Source organism: Phalaenopsis equestris, unplaced genomic scaffold (assembly GCF_001263595.1).
Source record: "Phalaenopsis equestris unplaced genomic scaffold, ASM126359v1 Scaffold000002, whole genome shotgun sequence".
Lineage (NCBI taxonomy): Eukaryota > Viridiplantae > Streptophyta > Magnoliopsida > Asparagales > Orchidaceae > Phalaenopsis > Phalaenopsis equestris.
The window spans coordinates 24,020,316-24,046,211 of record NW_018164444.1 but is presented as its reverse complement, the minus strand read 5'-3'; the positions used below and the strand labels follow the sequence as shown (position 1 = coordinate 24,046,211).

Genomic DNA, 25,896 nt, shown 5'->3' with positions numbered 1-25,896 from the left:
CTGCATTGCAAAAGAGCTACACTAAATTACAAAGATATAAATATTAATTAGAGACTCCTACTTATTAAAATTTTCTATACCTTGTTTCTACCCTATTATTCTAACATATTACCATCTTGGTGAAAAAGGTCACTGGACTAATGGTGCAATTTTTTTCTGGAATGAGTTTAGATTGAATTATCTGATTGCAACTTACAGCAAGCCTCAGGTGAATCACAACACATACAGCAGATATCATCTCTTCTTGCTATTTTCTTGTGACTTCCTTGCTACATTTGATTTATGCTAGTTTTACATAAATAATGGCTGAAGGTTTCTCTCCTCAATGGAATTGTGATGGGAGGCGGCGCTGGTGTTTCCATACATGGTAGATTTCGGGTGGCTACGGAGAAAACAGTATGGTCTTTTTGACTTGTATTTGGAATGGAATGACTTTTTTTCCTGCATCAAGCTATATACAACTTAAAGTATCAGTAATCTACTTATGTTTTTTTCTTCAAAAAGTTGTTTTATTGGTCATGCGTGCTAGAAGTAGTGGCATGGTGGGTTAGAGATTTTTAGAAAGGTGTGTCAATCACACACTTCAATCATATGTTGGGGGAAAACACACACAAACCTGAGAGTAAAAGTGAAAACATTTGAGAGAATTAAAACACCATATGAAATACACCAGAAATAAAAACGAGTTATTTATGTTATTCACCTCCTCAAGAGAGACTATACTTGAAGTCTCTCATCATACTGAGAAAGTTCTAGAGTTGGTTTGTTTTCTTTTGAGCGATACACAAAAATTGGTGCGGGGCATACCGCGCGACAATTCCCACAACAGAAAGCACATCCCTCTTTCATGCCTGGACCAAACTGGTCCTGGTTTTTTTATTGTTGTGGTGTCGGTTGATCCTCTTGAGCCACTCATAATTATCTTATTACTATATATTTGTTTTTCTAATATTTTAGGTTTAATTTTTTATTTGTTTTCTATCGGGAAGTCATCGACGTCTTCAGTTTTCTCTTCTAGAGGCTGAGTGGTGTTACGGTTGCATCTCATTCCGAGGTGATGATTATCCTCAACTTTCCCTTCCTCCACATCTTTTACTCTACTTCCACTGTCCCCATACCTGCTGCAGCCACTCGGAAACAACCCTCCTTGGATGTTTTTCTACAGTCCACCTTGACGCCGCCTTTCAAACCTCACACTCCTCCCTTCCAGCTTGCGACTGCCTTACAGGAACCCCATTTCCCCCTTCCACTTACTGCCTACGCCCCTAAAGAACCCTCCATTCTCACTGCCATCGCAGTTCCAACTCTCCGTGTTCATTGCTGCTGCTTTCCATACACCTCCTATTGTTGTCATCATCTCAAATAGCTGTCCCGCGTTGATACCTTTCGCATGCTTGCTATCTGAAACCGAAGAAACCATTGTCTAACTGTTTTTGCTTGCCAAACACCTCGTTCACCATCCTGTCACCTTTCAAACCCTCACCAATCATCACAATCACCCTGAGATCCACCCTAGTTGAGTTTGTGTTATCATTTGTTGCAATTTCAGATTTCCTATGAGTTGTGTTTGCTGTTATTTTCTATTTAGTTCAACAATAATATTTGGTTTTCTCATTCTTGTTCGTTAACTGCAGTATCATTGGCTATCAGAGCTAATATAACCCTACTAATATTCTAGGGTTACCTAAACCCCCTACCTCACCCAAAATTTTTGTTTCCCTTCCGATATCACACTCATACACCCTATCCCACCCGCTTACAGCCAAACCTTAATTATGCCACCGAGGAGATAAGTGTTGGACGCCGATCAATATTTTATCATGAAAGAGATACAAAAACTTCGTCGAGTGCTACAACAACTTGATGAATTTGAGGGAAAAACTCAGTGAAAGGTCACCGTCGGCTGTGATAGTGAGATTCGAGAAGGAAAGCGCGAAGAGCATTTGAGTCCCTTCAATAGGTATGATTTCAATGAAGAGAATGATTGACCACTATGTTTCGGGATTCAATATCAGAGAAAGCAAGTGGCTGTTAGAGGATATAGAAACTTAAAAGTGAAAGTTGATAACCAGATTTGGAGGGAAGAATGAATCCGGATGACTTCATTTAGTGGCTGCAGACTATCGAGAGAATCATTGAATATAGGTATGTGCCAGCTGATAGAAAACGAACTTACTCAGATCAAGATGAGGAAAAGTGTTTTGTTGTGGTGGGAGAATCTGAAGAGGTAGAGACGGAGAGAAGGATGGGACACGATTAGTGCCTGGGAAAAAATGAAGAAGGTGATGCAGGGACAGTACCTACTCCCATACTACTTATTGCAAGGATATTTTCTTGAAACTCCATCACTTGCATTAAAGGGTAATGTCAGTGGAGGAGTACACAATTGAACTTATGTAGCTTAAGTTGAAATATGAGCTGCAAAGATAGAGGAGCATACGATAGCCAGGTATTTGAGAGGCCTAAAACTCTCCATCAACAATGTGGTCAAGCTACAAATTTATTGGATAATGAGTGACGTTTGGACCTTAGCATTAAAGGTGTAAAGATATCAAATGCAGCGCATACAACACCTCCATTCAGAAAGCCACCCATAACTTGAGACATCAACAAGAGCACGCTTAAGGGACTTGAGAAGATTGGTCAAGAGAATGACAGAGTTGTCCAGAGCAAGAAGAAGCCTGAGAAGAGTAGTAAACTCAGTACAATTTCAGCTAATAAATGCTTCAGATGTCATGGGCATGGAGACATCACCCCTAGTTGTTTGACGAATCGAGTTGTTTCCTTCACCAAAAAGGGTGTCGTGGAGGAAGTGAGCGATGAAGAGGCAACTAAAAAACATGGAGAGTGCCAAATTTCACCAGATGAGGGTGAGATGCTTGTGGTTCGATGGGTCCTTCAGACGAGGTGCGGGGGAGTAGCAGTGGCTTCGCCATAACATATTTTACACCAGTTAGATTGTGAAAGGAAATGTATGCAACTTCATCATCGATGGAGGTAAACGTAAGAATGTGAAATCCACACTGGTGATGGATAAGTTGAGTCTCACGACTCAAAGACATTTCTGATCCTATTCCCTGACTTGGTTGAAGGAGAACAAGGTCAACATTGACAGGATTTGTCTTGTGGAGTTTTCTATTGGGAATCAGCTACAGGGTCAGGCGTGATGCGTTGTGTTGCTCATGGATGCCTGACACATCCTGTTCGGGAGACCGTGGTAGTTCGATTGTAGAACTCAACATGATGGATTTAAAAAATCCTACTTTTTCACAAAGGATTGGAAGCACATTGTCTTATCTTCTATGGAGACCGAGGTTACTGGTGCTTTTGCCAGCAAAGAAGCGCTAGTTGTATTGGTTTGGTGATGATAATGAATAATGAAATAGAAGAAATGATCTTCGACATAAGGCAACCACTATGGAAATAATTTCAGGATATTTTAACTGACAGTTTGTTGCCAAAGCCGCCACTGTTTCGGGGAGTTCAGTTTGTCCTCACATAAGATAGGGATGAGCCAACCTTGGGCTATCTTTGGAACACCCTACAATGTATACTTGGCACCAAGTTCCAGCTCTGTTCAACATAGTACCCTTAGTAGTTGGATTGGTATGGATGGCTACTCACAATTGGGGAAACCTTCTTAGGTGTTTTGTGAAACAGTGCAAACAACAATGAGACCTATGTGCTCATATCGACACATCAACACTGGGAAGCTATAGTAGCTCCACTATCTTTAACGTGGTTGATTTGACTCCATACTACAAAGCGATAGAAACTTTGACGGATAAAGTCAAACTCTGCCAATCCTGGGAGATTAATGTGAGGCATACTAAGCGGGAATTCTCTCGATAGAAAGCCCGGCCCGCTTTCGTGCTTGGACAAAATCAATTTGAGTTTTTTTGTTGCTTTGGAATCGGTCGGTCCTCTTGGGCCACTCCAAGTTATCCTATTACAATATATTTGCTTTTATGATGTTTTAGGTTTAGTTCTTGGTGCGTTTTTTATCGGGATGGTTGTCTGCGTCTCTGATTCATTCTTCTAGAGTTGTATTCAAGGGTGATTGATGCTTCGGTTGTACCTCTTTCTAAACGATGGCTATCCTCAAATTTTCCTTCCTCTGCATCCCTTCCTTCCGTTGTCATCGTCACTGTACCTGCTGCAATCGCCCAGAAACAACCATCTTTCGTTTTTTTTTTGCAATCTACCTTGTCATTGCCTCCCAAACCCCCACACTTCGACCGCCTTCCAGGAACCTCATTTCCCCTTTCTCCTTGTTGCCAACAACCCTAAATAGCCCTCCATCCTCTTTGTCATTGTCGTTCCAGCCTTTAATCTTCAGTGTTGATGCTTTCAGCCATCCCCCTTTGCTGTCATCATTTCAGTAAGCCGTCTCATGTTGATAACTGCTGCTAGATAGCTGTTCGGAACCCATGAAATTGTTAGCCTTGTTGTTTTCTTCTTGCCAATCTCCTCGTTTACCATCTTGCCATCTTTGAAACCTCACCGATCACCACCATCAACCCGATATCCACCCTAGTTGAGTTTGTGTTATCATTTGTTGTAATTTCAGATTTCTTATGTGTTGTGTTTGTTGTTATTTCCTATTTCATTTGTCTGGTTGTAATTTTCTATTTTTTTCAACACTAATATTTGGTTTCCCTTTGTTGTTGGTTAACTGCGGTGTCACACACACACATACATGCATACCCCATATTTATAATATAATCCTTATAATTCCGGTGTCACACACACACACACACACACACAAACTCCATATTTATAATATAATCCTTATTGATTTTTGAAAGAAGCAAAAAACATTTGTGGCAAAACCTTGGGGGCACACCGGATGTATGCAACAGTGGCAGCAAAACTTTAGGTTCAAGTTACAGGACTTGTGCCTGACCACATCTTGTTGGATGTCTGTAACCTCTATTCACTGTTGATTACCTTGCTGAAGTTACCTTCTGTCGGGGCCTTGTTTCTGTCTTACTTTCTATTTAGCAAAAGATAAACACCTCTCTGTGCATAACTCCATCGTCATCAGCTTTTGCTCAGTAACCAATTTCACCGCCGCACATGATCTTAGCCTCCCTTCATGTAGTTAGTCAATGTGGACTAAAGCAGCTGAATGACGACATACCTGTGTACATAATTCCACCATCATCAGTTTTTGCTTAGTCACCAATTTCACCGGCGCACATGGTGAGGAGTACCTTCATCTAGTTAGTCAATGTGGCCTTAAGCAGTTGCATGACGACATGTAACAAATGCAACCCAACATTGGTCTGTGTTTAGCCATCAACAAGCCTCTCTACAATATGGAAGACCTCTCCTTTTTCCATTCCATGATTGTCAGGGAGAATTGAGAGTTACTCTTCATGCTTAGACCTTTGACCCTTTTGGTAGATTTAATGAGATGATGGAAGTGGTGAATGTACTAATAATTTGATAGCTTGATTTTAGCAACTATTATTCACCAGATTTGGGAGAATATACTGATCATTAGTCTGTAATTTAGTAGTGATTTGAGGAATTACATCTCTACAGCATAATAATCATTTATTGGGAGATTAATTTTCATTTTGCAATTTCAAGCGAAACCTTCTGCGTAACAAATTGTCTCAATTAAATTTGACTATTTATTGAGGTTTTGTAGTGGTTTAGTCCCGTTAAACATTTCAGCCTTCACATCCTTTGTTTTGGTTGTTATGTTGCTCTTTGATCCTAAAATATACTCTCTTGTAACGCCAATACATCATTTTGGAAACTTCTACTTGACAAAAACATCATATCACGTGATTCCTCAGATACAAGAAATTCATTTCATAATTGCTCTGGATATTCTGATGTTTAATGTCATATAAATGGTAATATCTTTCTTTCACATAAAATTTCCGTAGCATCCTGGGTCTTCCATGAATAAATTTAGAAGGTCAAAGCATAACCTTCTTTACCTAGTTGCCTGATTAAAATTATTTCATTTTCAATATAATATTGTGCCTCATATTTTGAAGCTTCCGGGCTTTCTCATTATCAACATTGACTTGCACATCACCAACTTCCACAACGCTTCAGATTTCATCATTAGCAAGATGAGCCTCCCATAATCTCATACAGAATAGTTAGTGATAAAATTTTTAAATGGAGTTTATTGAAAAGATGCACCTAAGCATAGGAGCCAAGGCTTTGTAATGCTATTTTACATTAATGACTAATGTATTGTAGATCCTTTCACTTGCAACATTCATATGTCCTCTATATTTTTGTACTTTATGTATTGTTTCTTTATGGACATCTTATTTTCATATGGATTGTCTTGCCACATTGTTACGTTGTATCACTGCAATCTTTGGATTGACTTGTCATCTGAGATTTGGGATACCTTATTATTGCCTCTCCTTGCATTTTATCTTTGACTCTCAAGATACATAGCAGTAGAAGGAACCTTATCATATTTCTCGTCTTTGGATGTGCTCACTCAAGATGACAAGTTTAAAGAAGCAATTGCGCTCAACTGAATTGTGATCAAATTCATTGCCTTCGATCATTATGAGACTGAAAAGCTCTCGTTAGATATACATTGTTTAATGTTGAAGGCTTCTCGTACCTGTATAAAATTGCGCTCGTTAGATATACATTGTTTAATGTTGAAGGCTTCTCGTACCTGTATGATGAATCTTTATTATGCCTGATGTGGTCTGCTTGTGTCATTTGTGAAAGACATACATCCCCCAATGTTTATCGATCAAGGAGATCCCAATTTTTTTGACGCATGGTATTGGACTTCAGCTCAAAGAGAGGTAAGCACATCTTTTTTGTAAACGTGTAATCATCAATCTACATCTTTCAACTATCGAGTTCTCAACCCAGAAAATTTATCGGTACTGACCTTCCAATCTTCTATTGCTCAAGTCTATTCTGTAGCTTAACCAAACTTCGATATCATTTGTCGAATAAATACTCAAACCCTAAAGAAATAATGAATGAAGCCCAGGGAATTAAAATTTGCAAGAGAACGCTCCACAGGGACAGGTGTTTACTTGGTCCACTTATGTGCATTTATGTTTACGATTGTTTAGAAAGATATTTTCCTCACAAGATTAGAGCTAAAAACTAAGTATATTATTTGTTCAACTAACTATTTTGTTTATTTCATTTTAATCATGGCAATTAGGATTTTTATTAAAAACCCAAGATGACGTATCAGGGTCATCTTGGGTTTAATCATGAACATCTTCTTGATGCTGGGGATATTGATAATCCAAGTTCTTGTTATGTTCAGCACAGAAGAGCTTATGGACAACAGTATTCAATTTCTATATGCCGAAGAAAAAGAAATAACAAGAAAATATACAATATCATGCTCCAAGTTAGATGATTTTATTGTGACCCTGGGCTTTTTTCCTTATTTTGGACGTGTTTATTCATTTTATTTTTAGTTACTATTTTCATCTAACGATGCTTTGCTGTTGCCATGTGCTGTACTTCTTTCATTGAATAATAATAAGTCTTGGTTTGCTTAAAAAATAGCTTTTATTTCATTTATTTTCTCAAACTTTTTTCTCTTTCTTTTCCTCTCTCTTAAATCCCTCCTTTTATCTTATATCTCTATTATTTTGCTTTTTCTCAAAGCAAACTTCAAATACATTAAAACAGTTAAAATACCAGAAATATGTAGAAAAATATTCAAAGCTCATGATAAAGATTGTGGCCATGCTCTTAGATGAATCTCGATGAAAGATGGATAATTGCATTAAAGGCCAAGACAATGCTTAGGAAAGATGGAACTAGTGTGCAGAACGATGAAGCATGGCCAAGGGAGAGGCAAATATTTATTGATTAGAATAATAGCACTGAGACATAATATTTCTATGGTAACTCTCCAATGTTCCTTAATTGTTGGAAACCATCATGCCCTTTCTGTAAATTTCTTTCAAACATCTTCTACATTGATTAAACCATGTCCACGCTAATCCACCTTGATAAAAAGATGGTTACAGTTTAAAAAAATTTTTCATTACAATTATTTTAGAAAAATAAAATGTATGATTCCATTGGAAATATGGAACAAATATTCCGTTTGGAGATCTACATCCGGACTTCAATCGCATATTGACATGTGGTCTGCCTCATTTGGGACCCACATATAAAGCAAATATTTTACTTTAGCTCGACAACGTGTTGACATTCTACGATGGAGCCCGATGCAGCCTGAAACGTGCATAATCCAAATAAATAGATAAATGATGCAGCCCGACCCGACCCTAAGCTATACGATGTGGGTCGAAATTTCAAATACTCTCATGTGCTCGCCTGCATTCTCCTATGCAATAGGATCCTCGATTGGAGAAAAGTTTATCTGTACGGTTTGTTTGAGCAAGATTGAATTTTTGAACGAAAACACTGAGCTTGTAGGTTTTTGAGTGGAGATTGCATGAGGGTTAAAGACTTCATTCCTATTTCGAAGACTACCATGATTACTCTTGGATTGGTAATAAACAAATGTTGTATTTTAATATTTTCTTCACATGTTTCTTTCATAGGTAATGAATTTCGCACATGAATATTAACTTAAATAGTATGAGGATACAAAGAGGAACAAAACTAATTTTCAAGAAACTATCTTATGTACTTATATTGTTTTAAAAAAAAAGTATTAAACTATTTTAAGAAGTTTGGTTCCATATATTAATATTTTCTTAATGAATTTTGTTTGAATCACATGAGGCTACAAAGATGATACAAAGAAAGTAGAATCCTATTTTTTGAAAGTAGTTTTTGTAGTGATCTTGTTTTGTTTTAAGCAGTGTATTATATTATTTTAAATATGTTTTGTTCCATATATTAATGATCTTTTAATGAACTTTGCTTGAATTGCATGATGGAACAAAAAGTGTGCACACTAATTTTTCAATGATAAAGCTTTTTTAGTCCTCTAGTTTTATTTTAAACAGTGTATTATTTATTTTATGCATTTTTGGATCCATTTATTTATATTTTTTCAATTAATTGTCTTTTAAGCATGAAAATACAAAGAGGGCACAAACTTATTTTCAACTTTAAATTTTTAATAGTCCTTTGATCTTGTTTTAAACAATGTATGATGCTATCTTAAGCTTTTTTTGCTCCATATATTAATATTCCTTATGACTATTTTTTAAGCATGAGGGTATAAAGATGGTACAAGCTTATTTTTCATTTATAAAACTTTCTAAGCCCTGTTTTTTTTACGCTTTTTTTGTTCCATATTTTGATACTTTTAATGAAATTTATTTCTTAAGCATGAGAGTACAAAGAAGTTATAAATATATTCTTTAATGAATAAGCTTTGTAGTACTATTGTTTTATTTTAAATAATGTATAATGGTATTTTAGACATGTTTTGTTTCTTATATATATGATTTTTCAATGAATTTTATTTTTTAAGTATGAGGGTACAAAGAATGCAAAATTATTTTTCTATAATAAAATTTTTGTAGTCATCTAGTTTATTTTTTTAATTTATTATGTTATTTTATGAATGTTTTGTTTCATATATTAATATTTTTAATGAATTTTATATTTTAAGCATGTGGGTATAAAGATGGTACGAACATATTTTTCATGAATTAAACTTTTGTTGTTTAGTGTTATTTTTAACAATATATTATGTTATTTTAAGAATCTTTGATTTCATCTTTGTTTTAGCATCTTTGTTGTTTAGTGTTATTTTTAACAATATATTATGTTTGTGAGAATTTGGTGTTAGTTTGATTTTTTAATTATGCTTAGAAGTGTTTATTTGAGTCAAATAGAGGTTGACGTAAAGCGGTACGGAGCAGATTTCCATAGAAACCGAGATCTAGCAAAAATACGCTCTGGCGCATGATGCGCCAACTTACAGATTTGGCGCGTAATGCGCCAGATTTGGCGCATGATGCGCCAGATTTGGCGCATGATGCGCCAGATTTGGCGCATGATGCGCCAGATTTGGCGCATGATGCGCGCATGATGCCCAGATTTGGCGCATGATGCGCCAGATTTGGCGCATGATGCGTCAAAGGTCCGAACACGTCAGATTGGCTAAAAACCCCGCAAAATCGCACAAAAACCTCCATTTTTGCCTCTTGGTCGTCTTCCACCCCCAACCTTTAATCTAGGGCATCACATTGCGGGCTAAGGAGAAGGATTTGGAGGCAAAAAATCATAGATTTCTTCTTCTTTTAGTAAGAGCTTTACTTTAACTTAGATTTTTTTTTTTATTTCCATCATGGATTTTGGGAGATCCGAAAAATGAGATTTTTGATGAAAATTCTTGAAGAAATCTCATGGTGAAAAATTTCTTACCAAAAAATCTTGTTTAGTGAGTTAGATTTGCGATTTAGTAATTTATTTGGATTTTCGTAGAATCTTCGATGGCACCCCGCATAAAAAGAGGAAAAACGTCGGGCGAATTTGATGCTCGAAAGTTCGTTAATTTCATGGCCCAACACTATTAAAATACACAAATTGAAACTTGGAGATTGATCTAGGAAAGGGCGTTTGCGAACCCGGGAGGCGAGGTTGAAAGGTTGATTCTTGCCAGAAATTGTGAGTGATTCCAGAAATTGTTGATTCTTGCCAGAAATTGTGAGTGATTCTGCTACTTCACTGCTGTAGCGATCGTCCCGATGGTTCGGGAGTTCTATGCCAACCTAAGGTTCACTATGGAATATCATATTTTTGTGAGAAGTACGCAAGTTGAGTTTACCTTTGAAAGGATTAATGCGTTATATGGGCTGAGGAATGTCTTCCATGATGAATATGCCGCTATTATTATCACTGATTCATCACTGGAAGAAGTTATTGCCTTTCTGCTGATGGAAGAGGGGAGTGGAAGATAAAAAATAACAAAATAGTTAACTTCCCCGCTTTCATGTTGACGATTCAGTCCAAAGTATGACATCACTTCATCTTTGCCAGACTCTTACCTACAAATCATCTTGCTGATGTTACAAAGGATCGAGCTGTGTTGAACTATTGCATTCAGAACATGAATACAATAGATGTTTGTGCGCTTATAGTTCATCATGCTCGGAGTATTGTTGGTAGTGCTACTGCTGGAGGCTTGAGATATCCTGCCCTGATTTTCACTTTATGTGAACAATCAGGAGTTGAATCCCATAGAAATGAAGAGAGATTACAGCCTCAGAATCTGATTGGGAAGCACATGATTCAAAGAGTAGAATCGTTTGTTGAGTCTAGAAGTGGAAGTAGGGATAGACACTCTACATCTGCTGCAGAGGCATCTACTTCTAGTTTTGCATCGTTGGAAGGTATTATGGACCAACTCATGATTCAACAATATGATATCATTAATATACAACATCAGTTGGCGAGATAGAAGCAAGAAATGCATATAATGATGAATATCAGCAGAGGAGAGTTCAACATTATATAGATTTTCAAAATGCTATGGTTAGACACTTCTTAAAATGACAATTAATCATTGATTTCAATTATGTAGGAGTAAGAGCAGCTTTGGGATAGACAGAAGGAGTTGTAGAGCTAGACCTCGACATTCTTCAGCAGCAATAGTAGCAAGTCTACCACTGCACAGTCTGATTTTGAGTTATGGATGTAGGCAACGAGGAAGAAAAAGGCGTCGCACTTTTTTTTGAGACTTGTTGAATTTAAGATTTTTATGTTGTGTTGTGGACCTGTAATTTGTAATAGTAATAGTAGACTTTTTACTTTTTTGTTTTTATTTTAGTATTTTCAGTTTGAGCTTGTTGAATGTGTAGTATTTTCAGTTTTTGTTTTTCAATTTTAGTATATCTATTTTAATTCCTAGGAACTTCTTTAGAATATGTTATGTTGTATTTATTAATTTAAAGTCTATATATAGTTTTACAGTTACTACCTCTAGTATAAAGAACCAATTTCATGTTCAGAATTCTTCTATAGGTTAGTTTTTATTTTTATGCATTTACCTATTTTCTTAACCAACTAAAATTTTGTTCTAAAATATTTTTAAAATCATTTAAAAATTTAAGTTTGGAGGAAAAGAAAAATTTCTTTTGAAATGGAGAAAACTAAATTTTATTTGTCTTTAAGTGACTATACTTTTTTTAAAATTAATTTAACATGGCCTGGGATATCAAAATTTAACTATAAATGACTATACTTATGTTTATAAATATTATAGTAAATTTAGGAAAAACGTTTTTTAATAATAAATGTCAATTCTAAAGTTACAGATATTTGGTATGATATGATAAGACTATGGATAAGACTATGTTTTTTGATAAGACTATGTTTTTCTATTTTAAGTAAAAGAAAATTGTATTTTTGAAGTGTTAAGAATTTTAAAGTTTCATGTAAGAATAAATGAATGAGACTTTATAAAAAATCATAAATTAGTATAACTTTATTAAGTAAGGAGAGGTGTTGAGTTTTAACTTTAAGAAGAGGATAGTGAAGTTTAAAACTATTAAAGATTATCCAGATACAGTAATCCTCACCTGAAAAAGGAAAAAAAAATTAAAAAGATCCTAAAAAAAAAAAAAAAAAAAAAGAAAAGGAAAAGAAAAAAAATGGGTGAGGAGAAGCTTGGGGAGATGCCTAATCAAAAATTGGCTTCACTTGAATCAACTTAAGGAAGGAGCTTTATTACATTTTCTAAACTTGTATTGAAGTATTAGTAGCATTCATAGTTAAATTTTCATGAAGTTCTTTTTCATATGAATGTTCTAAATGTTCTTAGCAGGATAAATTGTAATTATTCTTAAAATGGATAGAGATTCAAAAATCTTAAATTTGATTACTAGATATTCTTAGTATTGGAGTTTGAACTTAAGTTATTAAAGGTTTTTCTTAATTTTTGCTATTCTATTTATTGAACTAAAGTATAGAAGTGATAAGTTAATCTCTATCCTAAAGTCATATGCTTTAATGTAATAAATGTGTCACTTGAGGAAAAGTAACATTTAAGTTTGGGGGATTTTGATACATAAAAATAATATACTGTTTTAAGTACCCTTTTTATGCCTATTTTTGGTGATATTGTCTTTTAAAGAAAGATATTTTTGTGTTTTTGTTGCAGGTATACCATTTTTAGACATTTGGCGAAAAAATGACAAAAGAAGCAAAATTTGGAGCAAAAACAATCAATTTTGGGGTTTGGACTCATGATGTGCCAAAATCCATAGCGCTGACGCATGATGCGCTAGATGCGACCTTTTCAAATTAAGGGGGTTTGAGACGAATTTTGCGCGAATTTTCAAAGGGACACTTGTTCTAAATAACCTATGGAGTGATTTAATGCATCTAGACTCTTTGGAAGGTTCTAATTTGAAGAGATTTGACTTTTTGATCAAAGAGACACATCTTTTAAAATCAAAGGTTTGACTTTTGAATTTTAAAGGAAAATTGAAATTCTTTTTAGAGGAGGCAGCCCAAAATAAAATCAAGTTGGAGAAAAACTTCAAAGGGGGGGGGTGAAAAAAGATAAGTGGCTTGAGAACTAAGAGGGAGAGATAGAGAGAGAAAGTCAAGGACTTGGAGATTGTCTTCTAGGGATGTAAGAGGAGAGGGAAGGTGAGATTTCTTCTTCATTACACTTCTAAGAGAGAATTGAGAGTGCTTGCAAAGAGAGAAAAACTTAGAGAGAACTTCTAGGGATTGTTTGGGAAGGATTGTGAGATAAGTTGTATTTTTCATTTCTTTTGTTTGTAAACTTATTTTTATATATGAAGTCCGTGTTTTATCGTAATGAAATTCTGAGTAGTCTTCTTTATTCTTTTCCCTACTTTGAAGAAATGATTTTTACTTTGAAGAAATGATTTTGTTATGATTTTAAATGTCGATAATTTGTGATGATTTGAACTCTGATCTTCATTTACTTTTCGATCTGACCAATTTAATTGTTAGAATATGTTGAGAAACATATATTTAAAAAAAGGAATATGATTTTTACAACAAAGGGAGAATGACATTTAATTTCGTGGGAGAGTATGTCATTCATGGGATTAGACGCAAATAAATAGGGAAATATATTTCGTTAAATGTAAAATTGGAAGATTTTAAGGTGACATATTAAAATCCCCAATTTGGTTCAGTTGATTGGAAATTAATGCGAGCATGTTAGCCCTCAGGTGAGAGAGTAGTGAGAGTTCTGGAGTGATAGCCAGTATCCTCCTAACTCAACCACAAAATTAGGGACCAAACTCTTGATTAGTCAATGTTCTTTATAGCGCTCGGAAGAGGGTAGAAAATATGTTTGCTCCTATTTGACACAAAACAGTTTTTAAATATATTTTTCAGCTCATTTCAATTTCTTCACAAGTCATATTTTCATTGTAAAGGGAAAGGGTATTTTCTCGTACTTAAACTTTTTGTCAACAAAAACCTTTGTTTTATATTAGCAATTTTGTTTTTTTTGTCAACAAAAACCTTTGTTTTATATTAGCAATTTTACTTTTGAAAGTTTAGCATCTAGCTTAACTGTTGTAGTTGTAAATCTGCATGTTTAGTAGCATTTCACTTGAGTAGTTTAACTTCAAACTTCGTACTTTACTTTGTTCTTATTTTTATTTTATTTTAAGAATAAAATATTAATAGCTAGCTTATATATATTTTCAGTTTCCCTGTGAGATCGATATCTAGGATTCCATTAGAGTCCTGTATTACTTGAACGATACGTATACTTGCGTTATATATAGAAGGGAATTGAGAGTCTAAAAGTGGTTTTAAAGATAAATTATTTTCATTAAAGTTAAATTATTATTTGGGTTACATTGCATATTTACATTGTTACATTGCATATTTATTATTAATTTAATCCCAAGTTTCCGCGCATCAATGATACAAAAGGATAGAATTTTTCAAGTCTTCTAGTTTTGTTTTAAACAATGTATTATGCTATTTTAAGTATATTTTCTTCATATTTTAATAATTTTTAAATAAATTTTTTCTTAAGCATGAGAGTTCAAAACCTATTTTATAAAAATAATACTTCTGTAATCCTCTAGTTTTATTTTAAACAATATATTATGTTATTTTAAGTATGTTTGATTCTTTATTTTGATGATTTTTCAATGAAATTTGTTTTTTAATTATAAGGGTACAAAGAGGGTATACAAACTGTACAAACTTATTTTTTAAAGATAATTTTTGTAGTCATCTAGTTTTATTTTTAGCAATATATTATGTTATTTAAGCATGTTTGATTCGAAATATTGACGGTTCCATGAATTTTATCTTTTAATTATGTGGGTACAAATATAGTACAAACTTATTTTTCAGGTATAAAATATTTGTTGCCCTCTGACATTGTTTTAAATATTGTATTATATTATTTTAAACACTTCTTATTTTATATATTGATGTTTTTTAATGAATTTATTTTTTAATCATTGAGGTATAAAGAGGGCACAAACTTCTTTTTCATGGATAGAACTTTTGTAATCTTTTAGTTTTGTTTTAAATCATGTATTAAGTTATTTTTAGCATGTTTCATTTCATATATTATTAATTAGTTTTTCAGTCAAATTTATTTTTAAGCATGAGGATACAAAGTGAGTAAAAATTTATTTTTTAATGATGTAACTTTTGTAAACATCTTCTCTTATTTAAACAATTTATTATATTATTTTATGTGTGTGCTGTTTCATATATTAATAATTTTTGTAATTAACTTTACTTTAAGCACAAGGGTACAACAACAACAAACCATTATGCCACTGTGGGGTCGGCTACAATGATCCTTTTTCTCCATTGCATCCTATTGAGTGTCATATTTTCATTTAATTCTAATAAATTAAGATCATTTTTTATACCATATGCCCAAGTCTTTCTACTTCTACCTCTGCCTTTATTAACATAAGTCGAATCTAAAACATCTACTTTACTAATCGGATCATCAGATGGTAAATGTACAAAGGTATAAAATTATTTTTTTAGGATAAAGCTTTTATAGTTTTCTAATTTTGTTTTAAATAATATATTAAGCTATTTTCAGCATGTTTGTTTTCTTATATTGATGAATTTTCAATGAACATTTTCTTGTAAGCTGATGGTACAAAGAGAGTACAACCTTGTTTTTCAAAGATAAAGTTTGTGTAGCTCTTTAATTTTTTTAAAATAATATAATATGTTTTCTTAATCATGTTTTATTCCATTCATTGATGTTTGTTACACATTTTATCTTTGTAAGTATGATGGTACAAAGACTATAAATATATTTTACAAGAATAAAGATAAGATAGTCTTATAGTTTTATTTCAAATAACGATTTTGTTATTTTAAGTATGTTTTGTTTCATATATTGATGCATTTTCAATGAACTTTATTTTTAATGATGATGGTATAAATATGGTACATATCTATTTTTTAAGGATAAAGTTTTTGTAGTCCTCTAGTTTTGTTTTAAAAATTTAGTATGCTATTTTAAATATTGTTTTCTATATATTGATGGTTTGTCAATGAACTTTGCTTAATCAGTGTAAAGGTTCAAAGATGGTATAAAATTATCTTTCAAGAAAATATATTATGCAGTCCTGTAGTTTTATTTTTAATAATCTATTACACTATTTTAAACAAATTTAGTTTCATATATTGTTGATTTTTCAATGATCTTTATTTAATCGACATGAGGGTGCAAAAAGGGTACAAACCTATCTTTCAATGATAGAAGTTTTGTAATATTTTTTTTATTTTATTTTAAACAATATATTATGTTATTTTATTTCATCTTCACTTATGCTTTTTTGCTTATATGTAATGACTTTGCCTAATATTGCTTATTTTGTGTATAGGAAAATATCTTTATTAAAGATTATCTGCAGATGTAGACATTCCATTATTAAAATAGTTTGGTATTCGCTGCTGAACACATGCTGAAGAAATTATTGTTATCATAAAAGAGTTGAACGCCTATAAATTCACTAAGTTGTCTACCTTGTTGGTACAGATTGTCTTGCTGGGATATTGATAGATATTTTATTTTATCGGTGGCACTTATATGAGCTTCAATTTCGATAATGTGTCATTGCTTATAGATATGCCCAATATATGAGAAAATGTTACATGGAATAGTGTACTAAAATCAAAATTCAAGTCTGCATATTTCAAGAATCAAGTATACAAAGTCAAAATTTACCAATCATCAGATACATTTGTAAGCACATATATAAAGTTTTTGCTAACAAACTTGTTCTTGCCTTATGAAAATTATACAGTGTCAAGGGACTTTTGCAACCATGCCAACTTCATCGATTTCCATGTTACAATTGGCTCAGTGTTAATTTTGATTTTTTTTTTGTTTCTCAATTTGATCCAACGCCGAGAAAATAAGTATGAAGGACTTTGTCTATATGAATACTTTTGTACCTCTTTTTACGATTAATATATAATCCATATCAATCAACTTATATTTTTAGAGAATTAACTCAACATATTGTGACTTGTTTTTGGATATGATTCTTTGAATATATTTCTTTGCTAGTTCCTCGAATTCCTTGTGCAAGGCCATGTATGTTGAGGTGGTCTAATACTGCTTTTGAAAAAAAAGTCTCACTCTGAATTAGTTTTTAAATGAGGCTCTTAACATGTAACAACACACCTTTTTAACTTAGTTGTTCAGTACATGATGTTTGCTTTCAGAGCATGTACATGGAATATATGGTTAATTCAGGTTTTTGAAAATTTCAAGGAAATATCTGATGAGGAAGTGATTCTACTTGTAGCACCTCTTCTCAATCCTCATGCTCCTGCTCGAAGCACTTGGCTCAGCTCACCCCAATATTCTTCCCCATCCCTACATAGTATACCATATATTTCTACATATTCTCTTCCACTAACATCTACTGAAACACACTCTAAGTGTAGATATAGTTGATTTGATTAACAACCTGTATAAGAAATTCATTAAATTTAGGCTTCACTATTCAGCAAAGTAAATGAAATCAATTCTAGATTAAAGGTTGTAGAGGAGAGACAAAAGAAGAAATCTGCTTATAATCTCTGTTAAGCACCATTGTTCAGGGTGTAAATGCTCGACAAATAAGAAAAAAAAAAGAATGTTGAGTTTCCCTTATATTATGGAATATACTTTAAGAAAAGGAGAAAAGCAGAGCCCAAAAAGGAATTTTCCCGAGCTGTTGAGGACGTTATGGTTAAAATTGAAGTTTAAGTGGATGATAAGGTAGGACCTGAAGTTCTACCTGACAAAAAGGATGATGTCTTTGATGAATTACAGTCTGTTGAGGACATGGTCAGGGATGAGGTTCAACCTAAGGAAGAAGAGGAGCAGGCAGTTTCTTTATTCTTGTTGTGTGTACATGAGCATGTAGAATTCTTTTATATCTGGTGCTAAATTTATTTAATTTTATTGAAGCGGATTACTAAAGTAGTCCATGAAATGTTTGAACAAAAAATTGAAGAAAATGAGCCGTTACATGTAGTTGACCAATTTGAAGAGAATGTATATATGAATTATTTCATTAGTGTTTATTATAGTATATATGAAGATTGATGGGGGTAGAGCCGAAGGTTGAGTTTCCAGCAAGAGATAAAATATCACCACATATACTGGAGTTAATTGGTCGTTCTTGCAAGCATTTCATGTATAGGTGCGCTTTTAGTTATATATTCCTCTCAGTTCCAACATTACCTAAATTTGATTGGTTTGTCCTCACTTATTATGCTCACTTTATAGGGGTGATACCGTGATAGAATCTTGTCATTTTATAATAAGCATGCCATCTTTTGATGAGATACTAACAAATCGATATTTATCAAATGAACATTTAGATGCATTTGCTTATATTGTTTTAGAAAAGAAGAGGGCATGCCCAGAGCTAGATGAATTATATTTGTATATATCATGTTTGCACTGAGAGAGTCCATATATGGTCTCATTTCTTAGATCATTCTATAAGAATTTAATCCTCATATATATCTAATAAACATATTTTTTCTCCTTTTTAATGCATGTTTATTGCATAATGATGTATTCAATTGCATTTGTTTGCTTCTCATTTGATTCACTGGGCGTTTAGCTGCTTGTTATCGTTGAAAGTTTGTAGCACTTTTATGTATCATCTTTGTGATGAAATTGATATTATGTTTTAATCCTCACTTCATCTTGAATATGAATTTCATCTCTTCACCAACAAGGAGCATAGTTGTTAGAATGTCATACATTTCAAAATTTGACTACGAAAATATGCTGCAGGTTTTTGCAATGCCAGAAACAGCTTTGGGATTTTTCCCAGACATAGGTTCTTCATATTTTCTATCAAGGCTCCCTGGATTCTTTGGTAATAATCATTACCTGTGGCTTCGTGAACTTTATCCCTCTTTCTTGGTACATAGGTTCTTCATATTTTTTATGGTCATTATTTCCTGGATAATTTGTGTGAGATCTTTTTTTCAGGAACTATAAATATTTTTAATTTTGGTTCTTTCTTAAATATGATCCAAAATAGTTTCTTTGTTGGATTATTTTGATGAGGATTTGAGGATTTTAAGGACTATTTTAATCGGGATCAAATTTAAGGAGTTATGAGATTAAATTGGATGTATAAGATAATTCAACACTAAAATATCCTCCCATAAATAATCCAATATCATTGAATTTTTTTACTTATTTTTCCCATATTGCAATAAGCCCTCGCTAGGGAAGGTATAACTTTGTTTTTACACATTTTTATTTATCTGACATGGATGTCGATTAACTTCTTTTTCTTTCGAAAACTTTTTTAACTTGAAGAGTAAAACAGTTAAGAAACATTTCTTACTCGCGTGGACTTCATTTGATATTTTGGCCATGTATTCTTTTATATTGTGACAAATTTGTAAGTAAAGAACATGTAATGCTCTGTTAAAAAAAATATTTTAACTATTTAATGTCGGTTTAATTGAATCTGCATTAGTTGATTTGTTATTTATAATGGGGGGTAGAATTGAGTAAATGAGGTTGAGATGAAGTTTCAGAGGGGCTGTGAGAATGAACAAAGGATGATAGAGAGTAGACAAAATGCAAAGAGAAGAGAGCAGGTGAGAGGATATCGAGCCAAGCATAAGCTAGGGCAATGAGCTTGAGTAGATCAAGAAAGAACGGTTTAAAGCTGATGAGCATTTCGTGCGGAAGATAAGACCTAGTGAAGCAATTGGCGAAGATTGGGTGTTGAGAAAGGATTGAGCTTGAGAAGGTGATTGGGCGCAACGATAGTAAGTGTGGTCAATCATGGAGTGGAGTCGAGCTCAAGATGTCATCCAGCTAAGGGGACCTTTAGAATTGCACAATATTGCACACACAAGTTCAAGTAACATACAAATTAGGGCATTTGGGGTGATTATCACAAAGACAGGCAAATAAATCAAGATAAGGGAAGACAAATCAATGTAGGAAGCCAACATGAGAGAGAGTTAGAACGTAATCGAGCGAGTGTGGCATTGGCCAAGGCCTAACAAGATTGTGCAAGGAAAAAAATGAGGTTAAAAATTTTAATTATGTTGATATTTTATATTAAAAAAAAATTTTAGTGAAGAATGATTGATAAATGAATATTAAGTATTATTTAATAAAACTTGAAAATCAAATTGATAAGTTAAATTTATATATAATATTTAGGAAAGTTAAATTAATATTTAATGATTAATATTATCTATAGTGAAATTGAAATAAATTTATCAATTAGGATAAATGAGAAATTTGAAATTTGAAGAAATAACGATATAGTATAGATAAATTTCAATTCGAATAAAAAGAGAAATTTATTTATAATGTTTAGGTGCAATTATAAATAAAAAATTTATTGGTAAATTTTAAATTAAATTTTGCATTCCATTATTTAACTAATTGTAAGAATTAATTGAATAAGGTTTAACTATCCAAGCAAAAGAAAAATATTAGTAAATAATGAGATAAATATACTAATACATGTGTAGATTAAATAGTTAACCTAGAAAATTTACATAAAACGTTTTTGTATTGATTTTAACTAATTATATAAATATCCCACTATGTTGAACACTAAAACAGTTTTGCTAAATAAATATTGATAAATCATGTGAGAATGAAAATCTGCATGATTTAAAGAAAATTAAATAGTTTGGTGCTTATGTAAGTAATCATAGGTTTTCAATGTAAGTGGAGTGGAGAACAAAAACAGAATGTAAATCTTCTAGGGCAGTATTCATATTTTCTAATTGTAGTAATAAAGGTTTTTTTTGAATTACATGTGTAAAATATCTGTAATACTGAATTGATTGCTGATTTACATTGCACCATGCTTTATCCATTCTATATGTAGTATTGATCATATTGAAATAAGCTTTATTGATAGCTTAGTATTTTTATACTTATTATATAATGCTCTATGATATGCGAATAAGAATGAGATGAACTAAATATTATAATGTTTGTATGTGCATGTTGATTTATGGATTTCATCATGCGCATATACTCGCAAAGGAAGCAGTTATTGAAGTACTTTAAATGATATATTTTATACGATGCTTTTGAGAGGGGTGTAATATATATAAAATGATATCATTAAGCTAAGATATTTTACAGTTTTATAGAATGCTCTAAACTTCTTGAATGATTATCTTTAAATACTAAACTATCAAATATTTGACAAGAATAAATGTTATTTTCTTTTTTGTTATGTTATTGTAATTTTAGAGGAATAAGTAATCACTGAGTCGATAGCTCATTAGGTTTTTAATTTTAACATTTTTGTGGAAATTGTGTATTTGAAAATGAATGAAAGAAGTAAAAATGTGTATAAAAGATAAGGATAAATGAGTGAACTCGAACTTGCATAATAATTGTTTATTTTTTTAATTAAATTAAATTTTATCATTAGTGGCGCTTTTGATGATTTTGTATAATTTATTTTTGTTGATGGAAATTAAAATTTAAATTGAATGTTTTGTCTGATCATTTATTTCTGTTGTGATAATTTCAAACCTTTAGGTTTTGCCGTGCAAAAAAGCTCTTCAAAACATTTGCTTTTAAGACTAAATTTAAAATATTATGTTTAATAGAATTGTTTATGAAATTTTGTATTAAAAAATTAATGAATGAAGTAAACATGTGTATAAAAAAGAAGGATAAATGAGTGCATGATAAATTGTATACATAATTTTTTATATTTTAAATTGAAATAAATCTTATCATTAGTGGCACTTTTGATAATTTTAGATAATTTTTTTAGTGATGGAAATTATAATTTAAATTAAATTTGTTGACTGGTCGTTTATTCCTGTTGTGGTTATTTTAAATCTTTAGGTTGCGTTGTGCAAAATGGCTATTTAAAAGATTTGTTGTTAAGACTACTTTTTAAATATATATATATTTTCGTCTTCAGCTTCACTCAACCGGCTTCTTCGCGCCCGACGATGAAGGGCTTGACTCTATTGGCTTCGTTTTTACAGTTTCTGGCCGAGCTTTTCTCGCACGTCCTCTTCCTTTCTCTTCCTGACACAGTCTCTCGCCACCTTGATACAAGGCAGTTTGCGTCGCTTGCAAACTCTGGTCGCGGTTTTGAGATGGCCTCGGGGCTCCTTTCCTACACCACCGCCCTTATCGACGATAACCCCGCTTGTGCCCCTATTTCGTATATGTTCTTGCAACGATACCATGATACTTTAACGCTGGTCGTTGACACCTGATTTCTCAATAAAGCATCCTGTAAAAATGGTAAGCTTGCAATCTTTCACTACGAAGCGGAGATCTCCACCTTAGCTTCATCTTATCGGCTAGTTTTACTTTGTAAGTTCTATGGAAACCCCAAACTCGAGCTAATTCAAAAAAAATTTGAGAAATTACGACTAAAAGGGGAATGGAAGATTGGTAAACTGGACGGTAGGCATATTCTTATACAATTATCAGATGATGAAAACAATGCTCATTTGTTTGCGAGAAGACTCGTTTGAATAGATAACCGTGTGATGAAAGTTTTAAAATGGACGGTCCTCCTACCATTCCTGTATGGCTGCGCCTCCTGGGTCTGAAGTTCCATCTCTTCAATCACTAGCTCTTCTACTCCTTAGCTATGGTTTACGGCCTCAAAACTGGTATTCCTACAATTAATTTACTTTACCTTTTCTAAGGGAGATTTGGATTGGCTCACAGCACCAGGGGTTTTGGCAACGGGCGGAAATCGAGCATATCCCACTTTATTGCACCCACTGCCGTATGTTTGGACACTCTCACTCTTAATGTCATCATTTGCTCATTTAAAACCTCAGTGTAAAAATGTTATTGGGCCTTCTGCCCCAACTCACACCTGTCCCTCCTCCACCCTTGAGTGCACTCTACTTGCTATTGAAAAATTGGTTGAAATGCTATCAGCTCTCTCTCCCACTACCGGACACCCCCCTTGACAATACTGTTTCTGTTTCTACGTTTGACATGTTGCCGAATGGTTCAGCTGGGCAACCTACAGCTTCAAACTTTTTTGAAAACAATACTGAAGGACCTTTACCTACAAAGTACAATGTTCGGTCCGATAATCAGGAGAGCTTTGAAGCTCCTCATCTTCAGGAAACATCAGATGCAGAGGAGATAATTCATACTTCACATACCTTAGAACCTATCATTGTTGCGAAGGTTGACCATCTCTCTACTGCGGCTCTACTACCTCATCAAAACGAGCAAGTTGTTACTGTTAGTCAGACGCAAGGGGCTCATTAGCTTATACATGCCTGACAATCTATCTACCAACACAGTGGTCAGATGAGTCAGTCTTCGGATGAAGAATGACAAATTTACATATCCAGAAGGAAAAAGAAGAATGGAGGCCTATTTCGGGTAATGACACAAAACTCAACAATTTGTTAGCTGACTCCCTAGAACTAGAGGCAGAGGCAGGACTAAATTGGGTCTTCCCTAGCCACTTGATTCTGTGATTTGGCGGTTTTGGTTTTTTGGGTTTACAAGTGTCTTTTCTTTCTTAGGACCTGTGTATGTGCTATATCGTGTGGACAGGGTGCCTTTTTTGGGTCTTCTCATACAACATATCTGTATCTTTTCTCTTTAATACATCAGCTCTTGGGCTTTTTCAATAAATAAATATAACCACACTGTACAACACACACCAAAAAATCTAAAAGATGGGTGCATATAGAAATAAAGAAAACACAAAAAATTACCCGGGCTCTGAAAAAGTGTGGGTCATCCCAATCTAGTCTTGCCTCTAGCTTTAGTTCTCGGTAGGGATCCAATTAGCAGATTGGTAAGGTGCTGACCGTTACCTGTAGTAACCAAAGTATCATACATAAGACTTCTGAGCTCTAGTAGATCTCTATTCTACTTCTTCCTCCTAGAAGTGTAAACTTGCCATTACTCCTCCGAAGAATCAACCTGATGGGGTAGAGCTGAAGCAGAAGGAATACCAATAGTAGTACCCAGAATAGGTTCTAGAATATGTGAAGTATGAGTTGCCTTTATACCTTGGTACTTCTTGAAAAAGTGAAGTTGCGAGGCTCTCCTGATTATCAGTCTGAACTCTATCATTTATATGTAATAATCCAGCAGTATTGTTTTCTATTGAGTTTGTAGGTGCCAGCACCGCATCGCTTGCAGTAACAGTAACAACAGTGTCATGGGGGGGGGGGGGGGTCGGGGGGGCGAATGGTAGTATCCTCCCCAGGTGGAACTAAAATATCCAGAGCAGTGGAGTTAAACCCATCCTTATTCACTTGAAATTTAGATTTCAAATTTGAATGAAACTTATGACATTTATCAAGGACATGACCAAACATATTACAGTGGCTATAATATGAGGGTTTGTGTTCCATGACGATTTGTTGCCAATAACCATTATGGGTTGTGCCCAGCCAAACTTCAGTAATATTAGGTAAAGTAATATCTCTTTCCATAAGTATTCTGGCCATCGAGGGTCTGGTTAGGTATTAAAAGTAGACGGATCTAGTTTCAAAGGATCCTCTAGGATGACCTCAATAGAGTAGAGAACCTGATGGTGAAAAAAATGCAGCTTGAGACTAGGTAAACTAAACCATACCAGTACAGTGGGAGTATTGGGAGTTTCATGATTTGGGCCGAAATTAGGAGACTACTTAGTAACTTCAATGATTTACCTTCGATATTAATATATTTCTTTGAAGAAAATTATGGTGTAGTCTTTAGCCACTGTTAGTTGGATCAACACATGTCTCCCATTCATGAGTCCTACTTTCCACTTGCCTACTAGCTTGAGATCATCAACACTCTTTATGATAACATTCATAGGTGGGTGTCCCCATTGAAACTTTCCAATAAGAGCAAACTTAATTTTTCCATGAGGGTTGAAATTTCTGAGTCAGAGAAAAAGATTGTTGTTTTTCACCTTATACTTTCCTTCTTAATAACAGGACAATCCTCTGTCCCCTCACGAGATTCCTTATAACTTGAGGGGAATACCGCCGCGGCCTTCACGTGAGGGTTATCCACCACATGGGCAAAGGAGACTTTGTCCGACTCAACCAAAGAAGAAGGAAACTCCATCAGAGGCTGTCGACGTTAAAACTGTTGTGAGATTGCTGAAAGGCAGAGGAGCTGTCGGGAGCAGAAACAGGGAGCAGCGTCGAAACAGAAGAAAACCAAACAGTAGGGCGGAGACGACAAAGCTGTGAGCGACAGAGGCATGGAGTGATATCGAGCAGGAGCTGTAGCGATATCGAGGAAGACGACGACGCGAGCAGTGAGCGATATTGCCACGTGAGCCTCGACAGGGAGTTGCGAACGTCGACGCCAACAAATGCAGACACCAGCCGACGGAGCAAGAGTCGATGATGCGAGGTTCTTTCCTTCTAGCAGTAGAATCAATTGTGACCGAAATCGCCATTGGAAGCCCTAGCAGAGCTCTCGACCGTAGCTGACATCATGTATGTATATATATATATATATATATATATATA

The 25,896-nt window shown here is 33.9% G+C and overlaps 1 protein-coding gene across 2 annotated transcripts in view; it reads left to right on the top strand.

Annotated features, from left to right (window-relative positions):
• Positions 1–25,896, top strand: part of LOC110039455 (3-hydroxyisobutyryl-CoA hydrolase 1-like) — an 84,739-nt gene that overhangs the window by 38,153 nt on the left and 20,690 nt on the right. For both annotated transcript variants that reach the window (XM_020744516.1, XM_020744515.1), the window contains 3 exons: positions 129–208; positions 313–396; positions 19,199–19,283. In XM_020744516.1, the coding sequence (XP_020600175.1) occupies positions 129–208; positions 313–396; positions 19,199–19,283 (249 nt within the window). The remainder of the gene's footprint in view (positions 1–128; positions 209–312; positions 397–19,198; positions 19,284–25,896) is intronic.